Raw genomic sequence first — 15901 nt, forward strand, 5'->3', positions numbered from 1 at the left:
TAGTATAAGTTATATCACACAGTGGACATCTCAACACAGTCTTGATTTATAGAATATCATTCAGAATTTATGGTCCAGTGACTTTTGAAATTGGGGGTGCTGGGAATCTGGACTTTCAAGACTTGTGTTTCGCTCAGTTTTTCAACCAATTTGGAAATATAGTCGCATTGTTGTATGGACATCTCCACATCCTTCAGATTACATGGATTTTATTTTTTTGCTGTATTTTTGGGTTAAAAACCATACATTTTGATAAATTGATAAAAAATCGTTGATTGCTTGTCTAATTGGTTTTATAATACAAATTAATTTATATCCAAATTGGAAGGAATTCTATCATATATCAGATATATTTTCCCTTCACTTTTCAGAAAGAAATAAAGACAAATATAGATGGAAGTTTTTGATAATTATTGATATTGCAAAATTTGGTATTTGTTTTGCAATGCATCACTATTTACACATGTCTATAATGTATACAGGGTGCTTTCATACTATTGTGTGGAACTTTCTTTGTTGGTTTGGTAGAAAATACAGGAATTTTAGTGAATTTGGTAGTTTGCTTAATGCTTCGTACATTGACACAAGTAAGACAGGCGAGACGTAAAGTGTTGTTTTTGTGTCTTGTCAATCTTGATCTACATTTAATTTTTATTGTAGGAAGGAGCACGCCACACCTGAGGACCAGGACTACTATGACATTCAGCAGGAGATGATGGAGGATTTGTTCTATCAGTACCGCAACTGTGAACGTGTCATAGGTAATAAGCCAGGGTTAGGAGATTAGAAGTAATAAGACAGAGGACCAAAGGCATTGTTACTATAACTTTGTTTTAGATATTATTGCCCTGTAAAATCCACTGGGAAACTTTTGTCTTGGCTTTTAAATATGTATCCGTCCAACCACAATATCATGTACCGTAGCTTGACCCTGTTTGTCAGCCGAGGTGGCAACAGTGAATGTCATAATTGAAGTTCTGGTTCTATGAAGTAAAGATATTAATTAGGCAAAGCAATATTATAGGTCTTTCTAGGTGATACTACTTGTTATATAACCCTACATGTTGTTCGCTTTATATATGAGGGTCATTCCTAATATTTGAGTATTACCACTTGTACAAAAACCATAAATCATTTGTTCTGGGCTTCAAAATAAAGACAAAAAGTTTGTATTAAAGCACCAATAAAGTCTGCAGATGTATTAGAATCACATAGTTTGTTGTGAATCACCTTTTTTGTCGCGGTTGATGGAAAGAAATGTTTATTAATCTTTATATGTTGGCATTTACAGCCCATTCCAACCAAAAGATGGCTAATGAGAATAATGGCTACCCAGACTACTTATGTAAGTGGATGGGACTGCCGTACTCGGAGTGTACGTGGGAGGAAGGCGAACTGGTCTCCCGTAAATTCCAGTCGACTGTTGATGAGTACCAGGCTCGAAACAAATCACAAAAAATTCCTACAAAGCTTTCAAAGGTAGGTTCTTTGTATCCACAATGCAATTTAAAAAAATGAAAGAAAGAAAGAAAGAAGGCCTTTCATAAATGAAGAAATGAATTGGATTGTACTTTCCTTGAAAGCAGGAAAAATATCCCAGTGTAGTTTTGGGTTAAAGATAGGTTCTATTTACTCTAAACCAGACATTTTAAAAGAGGTAATTCCAATTGTTTCTTTCTGAAATCCCATCCTTAATTATGTCCCCAAACAAAGTGGGGAGACGATGTTGTTTTTGCTCTCATTTCTACCGCTGCAGGGTTTTCGTCACTTTTCTCAAAATCTACTGGGAGGATCTTCATGAAACTTCACAAACATACTCATTCAGGGCAGGGGGTGTGAATGCATGTTTGTTTTTTTCCGCAATCATAAAATCCAAGATGACTGCCAGAGCCAATTTTGGATTTGGGTAAAAATTGGTACATAGGGGTTTTTAGGGATGCTGAATAACATTTTCAGAAAGTTTGGGATACTGAACACAATGGTATGACTGTTGGGGTCCCCCTTACAATCGGTAATTGTTAATACAGTACATTCCAGTTAATCGGGTAACACTTAATAGGGTATTTCGTTTATTGGGGTAAAAATTCAAAAACCAGAACCATTTTCTCTTGAATCATGTTTAAAAAAATCGTTTAATTGGGTTGGAAAAGTCGTATTTTTCGGTTATTCGACTATGATAATCTGACCCAAAAAATAGAAAAGCTCCAATTTTCACGAACGTCATCACGTATACCTTTAAGTTTTAGACATTTATCAACAAATAGGGTAATTAAGATGGTTATAATGTCAAAAAACGGTAAAATATTACCTTAAACAATAATGTTATGTCAGATTTTTGTCATGTTTAGAGAACTGTGTTGTTGTTCTGCCTCGTGGGGTTTTCCCCCAAACAGGAAATCAATAAGCATTGTGGGTAAAATATTAAATGTTATTTTTAGAGTCAGCAGCAGGCCCATGTAATGGGGGTTTAAAAGCATAATTAAGCTACTAAACAGTTAAACTTTTACTTCTGGGATGTAAAATCTTCGAAGCAGAAACCAAAACAATAGGTTTTGACCTGGGTCTGACATTGCTACAGACCAATTGATATCACCGATAACTGTGGCGAATTAAAAGTGAGGGGTTCGCCACGGGGAAATGTGACGGCACCGGTACACAGGTGAGTTATTAAAAAAAAACAGTAGCGAGCAGATAAAAGGACAGACGCCCGACGTTAGCTTATAATTCCTACTCAGGTAAGGATTAGAACTGGTTAATAAAAACACCAAATTGGATTTCGTGTTGTTTTATCATGACTGCCAGTGTCAAGGTCGTATTTATACGGAAGGAAACGACCCAAATAAACTTGGTTTCTCCGATCTCTGTGCTTTGGCAATTGAAAATAATATGGAATATTAAAAACTTCAAAGCAAACAAGATATGCCTCTATGATAAACATAAATGATTTTAGCTGTAGTTGTCGGCGAGTCCTTAGATCGTATGTTAAATTAGGAACACGTGGATGAAACAGGGATGTATGGCCCCGATTTGAAGGGCTACTTTATTGTGTACCGTGTCACGAATAAGAAACAAGTTGTAAGGTTTTATTATTACAATTACAATTAGTAATGGTAATCTGACAATTTGACATCAGTAAAAGCACAAACAAAAACACCGTTTATTAACAATAATAAACGCAAATATTTTCATCTAAAATCGACCCAAGCCTGACAACCATTACGGACCAAATCCAAGATGGAGATGTGCATTTCGGCTAATTGCATAAGTCGGTTAATCGGGTAAAAAGCCCCCGCAAATAGGCAACCCAATTAAGCGGAATGCACTGTACTTAGTATTTATTTTTCTGTGTTTCGTTCAGGTTCTGAAGTCCCGTCCTAAATTTGTACCTCTGAAACTCCAGCCAAAATTTCTTGGGGGTGTGGATTCTTTGGAGCTAAGAGACTATCAGCTGAATGGAGTTAACTGGCTCATGCATGCATGGTGCAAGTAAGTGTGTAAAGTATAAATGGATAGATATTGGACTCTTTTGCACAAAGTTCTCTGTCTCTGGTTCAGATGGAAATACAAGAAAAATTGCAAGAAGTACCGAAATTATTTTTTAATCAGTGATGCTATTTGACCACATGTTATTATTCAGACAACAAGCCATAACATTAACTATACAGCCCATTTGATATTTGGTGTATATTTGTGGTAAACGTGTATAATGTTGTATTACTTTTGTAGGGAGAACAGTGTGATCCTAGCAGACGAGATGGGGCTGGGTAAGACTATACAGACGATCTCATTCATCTCCATCCTCCATAACTCTTACCAGCTTCATGGTCCCTACCTCCTGGTTGTGCCACTCTCAACTGTTGTCGCCTGGCAACGCGAGTTTGAAACCTGGGCACCTGAAATGAATGTTGTGATATATATGGGTGACATCATAAGTAGAAACAAGGCAAGTGTTTTTTTTAAATTATTTTTTCCACATTTTAGAATATATTTTCTAATGATCATAAAATGATCGATTCGAGCCCAGAGATCATGGACTTGTTTTACCGCAGATTAAGTTATACTGGCTAGATAACTGATAACTGCCGATCAATTGATAAAAGAACAAAATCAAGCCACACAATGTAGTTGCCTTTTGCTTTTTTCTTTGTCTGTAAACAATATAACATTTTTGAAAAAGTCATTAGAATTGTTTGTTGTTCCAGATTAGAGAGTTTGAATGGTGCCACCCTGGGAACAAAAGATTAAAGTTCAATGTGATAATAACTACATATGAAATCTTATTGAAAGACAAGGTGGGTTTTAGCATAGATTTTAATTCATTTATTACGCCCCCGCCATGAAATGGGGAGGCATATAGTGTTACTCATGTCCGTCCTGTCCCGATGCAATGTAACTAGCTTATCTCAGGAACTGCTGATGCGATCCTCCCCAAACTTTGCTTCAAGGTCAAATTGCAGCGGGGCATTTATGTCTTAGAGACATTTTCTAGTTTTGAATTATAGTTCTTGTGTAGTTTGTGTTAATAAATACATTGTATTTGATTACCAACATTTTACTTTGAACCGTTTCGCTCTCTGATGAAAGTATTTGATATACTGTTTTACAAAACATTGAAACCTGAAAAGTAACAGTTGTAACTTAAGAATGGTAATCTGAAGACCATAAATTTGAAAACAATGCGATTTCAAGATTTTGAAGCAATAAAAAAAGAAATTGAGTAGTTTCCTAGAAAGTTGAAGCTTAACTGCAATGTGATCATGTGTGAATTAATTTTTGTGATATTCCGTATTTGCAGTCCTTCCTTGGGGGTGTACAGTGGGCCTTCCTTGGGGTTGACGAGGCCCATCGCCTGAAGAATGATGACTCCCTTCTGTACAGATCGTTGTTTGATTTCCACTCCAACCATCGTCTCCTCATTACAGGAACACCTCTCCAGAACTCACTGAAGGAGCTCTGGGCCCTTCTTCACTTCATCATGCCAGACAAGTATGTGCCCTCTGCCCAATTTCATGTTCATGAAAGAACAAAATGAGACAAGTACCAAAATAGAAAGAATCTGTTCCTCAGATTTGTCACTGTAGATTGCTGATGATGCTCATAATTCATATAAACATCGAATAATCTGGAAAAAAGTAGAGAAGTGAGGTTCATGTTGAAATAGACAATTTCTGAATTTCTTATGATGGCCATGCTAAAATGATTGTTAGATTGATTATAAGTCTTCTGTAATGTGATCTTGTTCCTCATATGAAAATTTCATTTTTACAGATTTGATGCTTGGTCTGACTTTGAAAGAATGCATTCTTCAGAGAACAAAACTGGATTTACCAACTTGCACAAAGAATTGGAACCCTTCTTACTTCGCCGGATGAAAAAAGATGTGGAAAAGTCACTGCCAGCTAAAGTATAACCTCATGTTAATGTCTGATTGTTTAAACTAATCCTTATAATACTGTATTATTCAATGAAGAGCAAAATAATTTCAACCTTGAGGGCTATTTAATTCTGTACTCGCAGAAATATGCAAGTCTGAGAAAAAAGGAAATTAGGTCTGAATTATTTTAAAAGCATTTGATCAGCTGTGAGATACTGATTAAGTTGAAATCATTATTCACAATCTTTGGAATATTTTCATCAGGTTGGTAATGTAAATATGATAGAAGTTATATAACACCTTCAGACTAATAATGAAGGTGATAGTGTATTCATCGAAACGTCACACTTTTAAATATCATATTGGTTGTGTTGTATGACTTTTTTCATGCCAAGAGGATCCGCTGATGAAAAAAATTTTTTTTTATATAAATGCAGATTATGTGTTTGATAATTCAAAGCATAAAATGAAATCTTATTTTTCAGACTGAACAAATTCTGCGTGTGGAGATGACTTCACTGCAAAAACAGTACTACAAGTAAGTGAATTTGCTTTACTCCTTGTGCACTGTTTATATGATATGTGGAATATGGAAATATATGATAAACTGAAACATGTAGTGTATGCAGTATGTTATTTCCTGTAATATCAAAACACAAGTAAACTGATGAGTCTGTTGTCACTATTGCTTTGAATACCAAAATTGTTTTGAATACCAAATAAGGGAATAAATAACTCCTGGTCTGTCAAAAATATGTGTGATAGATACAATTGAAGTGATTGTTATATACAGGGGTCACTATACAAGTGGTCAATAAGACAGGTTTGTGTAGTTGTATTACATGACCGGTTTTCTTCATGTTTGACATCCTGTGCATGATTTCGTGGTGAAATATATTAATTATGGACATTATATTAAAGTCTTTTGAACTGATATGAAGATGATAGATATTAGTTTTGGATTTGAAGAAGCAGAAAATACTAAAATTGGTATCAAGCTATTTTTGTCTCGCATGCAATGTATTTGAGAAGTGAGACATAGATGTTGCTTTTCTGTTGAAGTCTAAATTTCATTCATTTTCTCTCTTAAGTACATATTAAGCTATCATAATGGCACATCTTAATCATATGAATAAGCCGAGACACTCGAGACATATAATTATGTGTAATTCTTTTGAAATTTTTCAGATGGATTCTCACGAAAAACTACAAGGCATTGTCTAAAGGTCTAAAGGGTAATATTGGAAGTTTTGTGAACATTATTATGGAACTGAAAAAGTGTTGTAACCACACACAGCTAATCCGTCAGCCTGATGACGAAATGACTATGGACAAGTTTCAGGCCCTAATGAAGGGCAGTGGAAAGTTGTTGTTGTTAGACAAACTGTTGTGTCGACTGAAGGAAACGGGACACCGAGTGCTAATATTTTCACAGATGGTACGCATGCTGGACTTGATATCAGAGTATCTCAAGGCCAGACATTTCAATCATCAGGTACGTTTGTAACTTTGTGTTCCAGTATTAAATGGAGGTTGACCAGTAAGATCTTGGATCGACCATCAACATGAATTGTGTGTAGTGAAATGGAAGAAAAGATGGTCAAAAATATTCATTATGTAGCCAATTTATTTTTGGGGGTGGATTATGTAGGTCATCTTCCAATTCATAGATAAATAATGTCTTTATAAACCATGGATGTTGTGTTTTGGAGTAGGGGCATTCATATCGAGACATTTTTCACAGGGTCTATGGATTGTTTGAGGAAAGTTAGTACATAGTAACTTGAAAGTATTCAGATGTTGAAACTTATGTGTATTTTTATTGACGGGAATATGAACTTTCTTTATTAAACAGAGGCTGGATGGCTCTATACGAGGGGATTTAAGGAAGGCAGCTCTAGATCATTTTAATGCAGAAGGATCGCCGGTATGAGATCAAACTCTGATCATTAGGTCTTTCATTTTCTAGTCCCAAGTTTTTGACACTGTATGGGAAATATAATAATCTCATATCAATTTCAAACTTAATTATATTCTTTGAATGAAAACATTTTCTTTTTGTTTGAATTTTAATGTTGGTATTTCTCGAGTGAGATTTCCAGGCAGAAAGTACCCCAAAACTATCTTTTCAAAGGGAAGTGCTGAAAACTCCCTCTAACTTTCCTATCAACCATTGATCAAATATGATAATGAAGGAAATATATATGCATTGTCGATTTCTCATTTTAGGACTTTTGTTTTCTCCTGTCAACAAGAGCAGGCGGTCTGGGTATAAACTTGGCAACAGCCGACACAGTCATTATATTTGATAGTGACTGGAATCCACAGAACGATCTCCAGGCCCAGGCCAGAGCTCATAGAATTGGCCAAAAGAATCAGGTATAACATGCATGAAGAAACTACCTTTAAAGTAAACTGGATTATTAAGTTGTTGGAAGTTTACTGCCCAAAATATCATATCAAAATAAATTAAGTTTCTTGTTATGACACCCAGATCAGTAAAAGGATTGTATCCAGAATAGAAAGGAAATAAAGTCAACTGGATTAATGAAAATTCTTAAACATATTTTTGAGTTATCCTTACTTAAATGTGACCTGTATGTGTTAGGTGAGTGTGTACAGACTGGTCACAAAAGGCAGCGTTGAGGAAGACATTGTAGAGCGAGCAAAACGCAAGATGGTGCTCGACCACTTGGTCATCCAGCGAATGGATACAACTGGCCGGACAGTACTTGACCGTGGCCATGTTCCCTCCAGGTGTGTATCAGCAAGGCAAATAAGAGCAGATTATCTCATGGACTTGATGAGCTCAATATTGATATGGAAAAACCGGTTTGGTGGAGGTTATATTTGAGCAGGATCTGAATCTCATTTGAGTTTGCTTTTGTTTTATTCATTCTTAAAAAATCCAAAAGTTTGCAAACAAAATTTTTTCATACCCCTATGAAACTAAAAAATAATAGACATCAATGCTTATAATTAATTTTTGAAATTGATTTTCAAAGTGAAAATATGTTTTATGTTCAATTTAACTGATCTTGTAAGGGATCAATTTTCATAAATACGCAACATCAACGAACATATTGTGACCTTACATTTTTCGTGCCATTTTCAGATCATTTTTTTTCATAGAGGTATGGGGGGAAAAAATCTCAACCAGTCCGAAAACCGCATTCTGCGTATAAACAATGGAAAATTTAATATATTTCTTTTAAAAAGTTCAGACTCCTGAGGTATTGTACTGAGCTTGATTTTAATGCCAATTCCTGGTTCCAAACTCCAGGTATCCATAATAATATACTGTTGATCATGTGTTGAAGTACAGGGATAACTAACTAATGGCAAAAAAAATTGTTTCCCACAGTAATTCCACCCCATTCAAGAAGGAAGAGTTGAGTGCTATTCTCAAATTTGGTGCCGAGGAATTATTCAAAGAATGTGATAGTGACGATGAGGAACCACAGGTATGTAGTCACAGTTATGGTTCCTAATCACCACCTTAAACCTAGATTTTGTCCCTGTCTTCATAAAAGCTGATGCAGAATCCATAAATAAGTTCTAAAGATACCATGAAATCAAGACAAATACTGTTGTATGTATTTATGTTGTTGAAATAGATACGAACCAGGAAATATATTTATGAGTTTATTATTAATTTGTGAACCTATTTGAAACAGCTATACTGCTGTGATAAAATGTTCAACCTGTTGTCGGTATAATGTGAACCAATGAAGTGTCTTCCTGGTTCACCAGTAAGCTTCAGTGAGGTAGCACTACTGAGTTGACATCAGTTTTTCACCATCACAAAGATACAAACACGACCATATAGCCTCCTCAAACACACACATATTCACTACTAGCATGTATTTTGCACACAGATGATGCAGCCCTTGACCTTAATGACCGAAGTAAAACCAAACAGTACATAAGAACTTATAAATCAAATAATTTCTATCTCATATGTCCTGATGGACTGCATGATATAGTTTGATATCAATCGTCCTTTTAACAACTGATTAAGAACTATTGGGCATAGGCTGATGACATTTATGTAGGTATCCTGATGGCTTTGACCTACTTCTGCGGTCACAAGGGTCATGACATTTAACATGAAGTTCATCTAGTTTGTTTTGTTTTAGGTTGATATTGATGAAATCCTGCAGCGTGCAGAAACTAGGGAAGTGGAGCCAACTACAGTGGGAGATGACCTTCTCTCACAGTTTAAGGTTGTCAGCTTTGATAACTTGGAAGAGGAGGAAATTGAACGTCTTGGAGAAAGTAACCATGAAGATACGGGTAAGAATACAGATGCTGCTCTATAATGTTCTACCTAATAATGTATGTTGAGTTTCACTGTCCAGGGTTCCAAAATTCATTTAGATTGAAGATATTTTGTAATGAAAGTAAAGTAAAATACTACAAGGCAAAGTTATCCTGAGTAGCATTGTACATAATGGTTGAGAGAATGTTTTTTTTTAGCTCACCTGGACCGAAGGTCCGATGAGCTTATGTCATGGTGCAGCGTCCGTCCGTCAACATTTGCTTCAAATCGCTACTAGTCAAAAAGTTCTTATTGGATTTTGACCAAATTTGGTCAGAAACATCATTGGCGGAAATGGTTCAGATTTTGCATAAATGGTGACTCTGATGCCCAAGGGGCCCGAGAGGCGGGGCCCAATAGGGGAAATTGAGGCAATTCCTTTAAATCGCTACTAGTCATAGTTGTGAATGGATTTGAACCCAATTTGGTCAGGAACATCCTTGGGGGAAGGGGAGCAGAGTTTGCATAAATGGTGACTCTGAACCCCCAAGGGGCCAAAGGGGCGGGGCCCGATAGGGGAAATAGAGGTAATGTCTTTAAATCGCTACTAGTCATAAAGTTATGAATGGATTTGATCAATATTTGGTCAGAAACATCCTTGGGGGAAGGGGACAGATTTTGCATAAATGGTGACTCTGACCCCCAAGGGGCCAGAGGGGCGGGGCCCAATAAGGGAAATAGAGGCAATTCTTTAAAATCACTACTTGACATAAAGTTATGAATGGATGTAAACCCAATTTAGTCGGAAACAACCTTGGGGAAAGGGGAACAGATTTTGCATAAATGATGACTGACCCCCAAGGGGCCAAAGGGGCAGGGCGGGGCCCGACCCAATACGGGAAATAGAGGTAATTCCTTTAAATCGCTACTAGTCATAAAGTTATTAATGCATGTTGTAAACTTGGTGAGTCTGGACTTCATTGTTTCTTTAAAGCAGTTGGGATCCCCACACTATAACCATATATAGCATTGTTTGAGATGGACAAACAAAAGGAATTGAACATGAACTTTATTTGGTCAAATCCAACCAGGGGAGCGATACAGGCCCCATGGGCCTCTTGTTTTTATGGCTAGCATTTACTGTCATGGTTTTGAATATTTCAGGGAAAATGTGGGATGCTATAATTCCTGAAAGTGACATCCGTAGAATTGAGGAAGAGGAGAGACAGCAACAGTTACTGGAACTAAATCTGCCTCCCCGCAGTAGGAAAACTATACAACAGGTATCTCACAAAAACTGGTACATTTATAATGCTAAAAATATTCATTAGTTGGTGTTGAATAGATTAATAATCTTTGTATAATCATCATAACTTAAAAGAATTTGTTTCTTTATTCTAGCTCCAACAAGAGTATGATTCTGATGAAAACAAGAAAAGAAGAAAAAAGAAAAATGATGCCGATGATTCTGATTCTAGTGATGACGACGAGGAGGAAGATCGCCCAAAGAAACGAGGACGTCCAAGAACCATAGCTAAAGAGGCTGTGAAGGGATTCACAGACTCTGAGATTAGGAGATTTATCAAAAGCTTCAAAAAGTTTGGTCATCCTATGACGAGGCAAGTTCATTTCTGACCCATGCTGAAAACTGTAGAATCCACTTAAAATGAGAATTTATCTTTTTCTTTAATTTTGTGAGAGAGATTGTCTATGGTAGATAGTTTTTTTTTTTTTTTTTTTTATGCTCAGATATAGGCTCATAGATATATCTTAATATTATATGTATATAGTCCAACTTCTCATTCATATTTCATTACCATGCTTTTACATTTCTCGTTATACATATCATACAAACGTGGTGTTCATAATTTCATCCTCGAAAGTAATAATCTCTGTCTCTCTCTCTCTGTCTGTCTCTCTCTCTGTCTCTCTCTCTCTGTCTCTGTCTGTCTCTGTCTCTGTCTCTCTCTCTCTGTCTCTCTCTGTCTCTGTCTGTCTGTCTCTCTCTCTCCTTCAAACACACACACACACACCCTTGCACACACGTACCCTTAAAACAGAAGCAGAAACTCTATACTAACGGCAGCATACTTGCATATACGTGCTTGTTTATACACAGACCCACACAAAAATAGAGAATACTCACAGTAAAAACACCATCACCATCAGTACACACGCAGCGTATATATCACCAATACGCCCTTTTCATGTAAACATAATACTTTCATTTACCCATCTTTACACATAGATCATAACTTTATGTTTTAGTACATTTTAAGAGCTAATAAGCTCGCAGAGCCATGTTTATCATCATTGCACATTCTCTATTGATTCTTTTAATCATTCTTTTTTATTCGTTTTTTACATGTTACTCGTTTAAATACATTGCTATGCTTTTCAATAATTTTATATCTCTATATCGTTGTAGGAGTAATTTTCTCTCAAGAAAATGTTTGAATAAAGACACAATTGAACAACTGTCGACCCTTCTATTAGAGATGTGGTAGTGTTTATATATTGTATAACCAATCAGGGACATAAGAATGTTAAATTCTTTGTACTTCTTATCAACAATCTTATATCCTATCACGATGTAATACATATTTCTTAGCTGAACATTGTAATTATGTTTTTGTAAAAGATCATGTATCAAATTCCACAATGGGTCTACACATTGACATTCAATAAAATAGTGTTTATAATCATCCTTAACTTTACATATACAACATTCATCATTATCAATAATACTCCATCTTTTAAGTAAGATTCCATTTGGAAGAATATTATGGAATAGCGTCCATTTGAAAAATTTTTCGTTATTCTCTATTAAGATATCATTGATAAATTCAAATAATTCATGAAAAATCAAACCACTGCTTTCTAACTTAAACAAATCTTCCCACATACCTCTGCAGTATGACTCTGATTTCTTTTTTCTTATAAATGCTAAGTAAAGAAACTTATTATTTACCTGATCAAGTTTTACACCCACTCCTTTATCAAGGACTGATAAATCAGAGTCAGTTTGTACATTTACCCGTGCATTATCTCCCTTGATTTTGTCCTTCCATTCTTTAGGAATAGCTTTCTTTACCTGACTTACCTCACTTATCCAGTTTCTCGTTTCTTTTAATTGTTGGTAAATTTTTATTTCACTTATGGTAGATAGTTATGGGATGGGTATCTACAAGGGTCTTATCTGGTGTTCATTTTGCCGTATTGGGGAAGCTGTCTATTTAACTAGTTTCAAGTTAAAGGGACATAAAGGCTAATAATCATGTCATTGAGATTCTTATCTTTTGATTTTGTTATTAGATTAGACTCCGTGGCTTGTGATGCAGAACTTCAAGAGAAGTCAGAGACTGATTTGAAGCGGCTGGCAGAAACAATTAAGCACAGCTGTGAAGTAGCCATGGAGGAATATAAGAATAAGCTAGAGGGAGATCCAAACTTTGAGGGTGAGTATTGATTCTGGTAATAACTTTTAGATGTATGCCCTTGACTAACGAAGCTATAGGAATAATGTTTATTTTAGGAAAAGTTAACTGCTATTTTCGTCATTTTCTATCCATTTTATGTTAAAAAGACAAAACTCTTTTTAAAAATATGCTGTTAAAGTACTAAAATTTCATTTGAACATTCAAAAATTCTGTTATCTGGCAAGAGTGAAGTTCTTATTTTAAAGTATTTTGCCTATTTCTATTGTATTCGATTACTAGCTGGAAAGAAGACACACAGAGGCCCGACTTTGAAGATTTCTAGTGTAACGGTTAATGCCCAGTCCTTAATGAAGGCAGAACAGGAGTTAGAACCATTAGCTGTTACAATACCATCCAACAAGGAGCTAAAGAGCAAGTAAGTAGGATAGTATTATTTGGCAGAAGTGTAGGATACATACAAAACTTAGCAGCATTCGTAAATTAATTATGATTGAATTAATTGCTGTTTCTGAATTTAGTTGTTTTCTATAGAAAATATTGCGGGCGAGCCATTTCATTGTAAAACTAATCAGTTTATAGATTTGTTAAATCATTACATGACAATTTACAAGGTTAATTCCTTTATACCTCTTCAAGCGTTATTGATATTATTTCTACTTTCTAACTTATGTCGGAATGGGTGATAAAAATCTTACGTAACTGACTGTTTACAGGTACCGTCTAACTGCACATGTGAAGGCGGTGCACTGGGACTGTCCATGGGACATAGAGGAAGACAGTAATCTTCTCAAGGGAATCCACGAGTATGGCATGGGCAGCTGGGAAGCAATCAAAATGGACCCCTGCCTCAACCTACATGACAAGGTACAGTCAATCTACTGATCCCAGCAATTGTCGGGGATGTGAAAGGGAAAAAATTCAAATATTCCTTATATTCTTGGAAGTCTGTTCAGATAAACTGATCCTGATCTGTTACCATATGTTGAAGGGCTGTTTAGATGTTAACTCAAATAGAGACTTAAGTATGTAAATCCTTGGCTGCCTTGTTTCTCATAGGTTTCAGGACTCTTTGGATACAGTAATATCGTATACTGCCTGTGTTTTAAGCTTCATTTTTATCAACATTGACACTAATCATGAAATGATTTATCCATTCTTCCATCTATACCTCTGTCACATTTTTGTTAAAAAATAATTCATTTATGCCGGAGTCTTGATCACTAGGGGTTTAGATCTCTGATCTTTTGCATGACCAAGCAAGGTGCTCGACTATATTATATACTTCATAGATTTTTTCCTGTTGATAGCAACACAACATATTTTGTTGGCAGACATATTTTGTTTGTAGATATGTAGTGTTAGAAACTAAACAAATAAAAAATTCTTTACTTAGTATATATATAAAATTAATTACAGTCAAACCTGTATTAAGCGGCCACCCAAAGGACCGATAGATATTGGCTGCTTAAGACAGGTGGCTGTTTAAACCAGGTTGGCCAGAAACGGCCTGTTGTCCAATTCTTTTTTCAACAGATTTTTGTGGCCGTTGGCCGCGTTAGACAGGTGGCCGCTTATTTAAGGTTCATTATATAGTGTTCCATCGGGCGGACCAAAGACTGACCGCTTAACGGAGGTGGCCGCTTATTCAAGGTGGCCGTTGGAGCAGGTTTGACTATAATTGGTTCTCAGGCCAACTTTTGAAAAAATAGATGGGGTGGGCGGTATTTTTTTCTCATTTTATTTGACACAAAACAGATCAGGGCGATTTTTATTTCAAGAATTTTTTTGAAGAAACTTCTGTGTTCATAAATTTCAAAAAGAAACAGCTAAATTTTTAACAAAAATGAAACATGGCATTGTTTCAGTTTGTCGGGAAACGTCTATGTCCCAATCGCCATGGAACAATCCTTTATCCTTTATCTCCCAAGTATTGCAATAAAATCGGTAATGCGGCTACATTTGTTTGGATGCAGGTGGGCCTTCGAACCAATTGATTATTTTTTCATGGCATTGTATACTTCTCCTTGATTACAGATACTACCGGATGGTGGGGACCTCAAGCCCCAGGCCAAGCATTTACAGACACGAGCTGAATACCTCCTCAAAGTGCTGAAACGTCAATTTGATATCGAGAAGCATGGAATTGTAAGCTCTGATTTTAAAAGCCTTTACATTTCAATGATCTAATTTTTGACAGCAGAAATGTGTTTTTCTCTGTCATTCAAAGCTCTTTTAATTATTTGTTCTCATTCTTTCTATCTTTTTCTTCATAGACTCCAGTAGTTAAAACCAAAAGAAAAAGGAAACCAGTATTGTCTAAAGCTGAGGTGATTGAAAAAGATTTATCTGATTCTGACATTGGCCAGCATCATCCAGTGAAGGATGAAACTACCCTAGACAGTATTCCAGAAAGTCCTGTCAAGAAAAGAAAGAAAAAAGACAATAGTGAAAAGGAGGCAAAGTCCCACATGGCTGATGACGAGGATACTAAGGATTCTCTCGACTTCCACAGAGAAGCCAAGAAAAAGAAGGTTAGAACGGTTACTATCTGAGAGAACTTGATGGGAATCGTGATAGAATTTTAAATGACATCAAAGTTGAACGATGTTTAGATTTCTCAGAAATACAACTGTTCTTGCTTCCTTCTACTGTATCTGTGAAAATAAAATGTTGAAGATTCAGTTTACAGTTAAAATAAGAGTTGCGGTAAAACCAAGTAAGTCCACTGTTTAATTTATATCATTCAATCAATGAATTTTGACAAAATATTTGTAGTGTCCATTATACATGTGAAATATAAAAGTGGCAATATGTCTGCCTATATAA

General features: G+C 35.8%; 1 protein-coding gene across 3 annotated transcripts in view; it reads left to right on the plus strand.

Annotated features, from left to right (window-relative positions):
- LOC117334788 (chromodomain-helicase-DNA-binding protein 1-like) overlaps window positions 1-15901 on the plus strand; it is a 43443-nt gene that overhangs the window by 17944 nt on the left and 9598 nt on the right. For all 3 annotated transcript variants that reach the window (XM_033894589.1, XM_033894591.1, XM_033894590.1), the window contains 21 exons: window positions 661-761; window positions 1292-1479; window positions 3359-3486; window positions 3727-3943; window positions 4203-4292; window positions 4796-4986; window positions 5269-5404; window positions 5860-5912; window positions 6563-6869; window positions 7230-7301; window positions 7604-7753; window positions 7983-8131; window positions 8739-8838; window positions 9514-9670; window positions 10800-10918; window positions 11037-11254; window positions 12951-13093; window positions 13355-13490; window positions 13789-13939; window positions 15110-15220; window positions 15349-15606. In XM_033894589.1, the coding sequence (XP_033750480.1) occupies window positions 661-761; window positions 1292-1479; window positions 3359-3486; window positions 3727-3943; window positions 4203-4292; window positions 4796-4986; window positions 5269-5404; window positions 5860-5912; window positions 6563-6869; window positions 7230-7301; window positions 7604-7753; window positions 7983-8131; window positions 8739-8838; window positions 9514-9670; window positions 10800-10918; window positions 11037-11254; window positions 12951-13093; window positions 13355-13490; window positions 13789-13939; window positions 15110-15220; window positions 15349-15606 (3175 nt within the window). The remainder of the gene's footprint in view (window positions 1-660; window positions 762-1291; window positions 1480-3358; window positions 3487-3726; window positions 3944-4202; window positions 4293-4795; window positions 4987-5268; window positions 5405-5859; window positions 5913-6562; window positions 6870-7229; window positions 7302-7603; window positions 7754-7982; window positions 8132-8738; window positions 8839-9513; window positions 9671-10799; window positions 10919-11036; window positions 11255-12950; window positions 13094-13354; window positions 13491-13788; window positions 13940-15109; window positions 15221-15348; window positions 15607-15901) is intronic.

The sequence above is a fragment of the Pecten maximus genome, chromosome 9 (assembly GCF_902652985.1).
Source record: "Pecten maximus chromosome 9, xPecMax1.1, whole genome shotgun sequence".
Taxonomy (NCBI): Eukaryota; Metazoa; Mollusca; class Bivalvia; order Pectinida; family Pectinidae; genus Pecten; species Pecten maximus.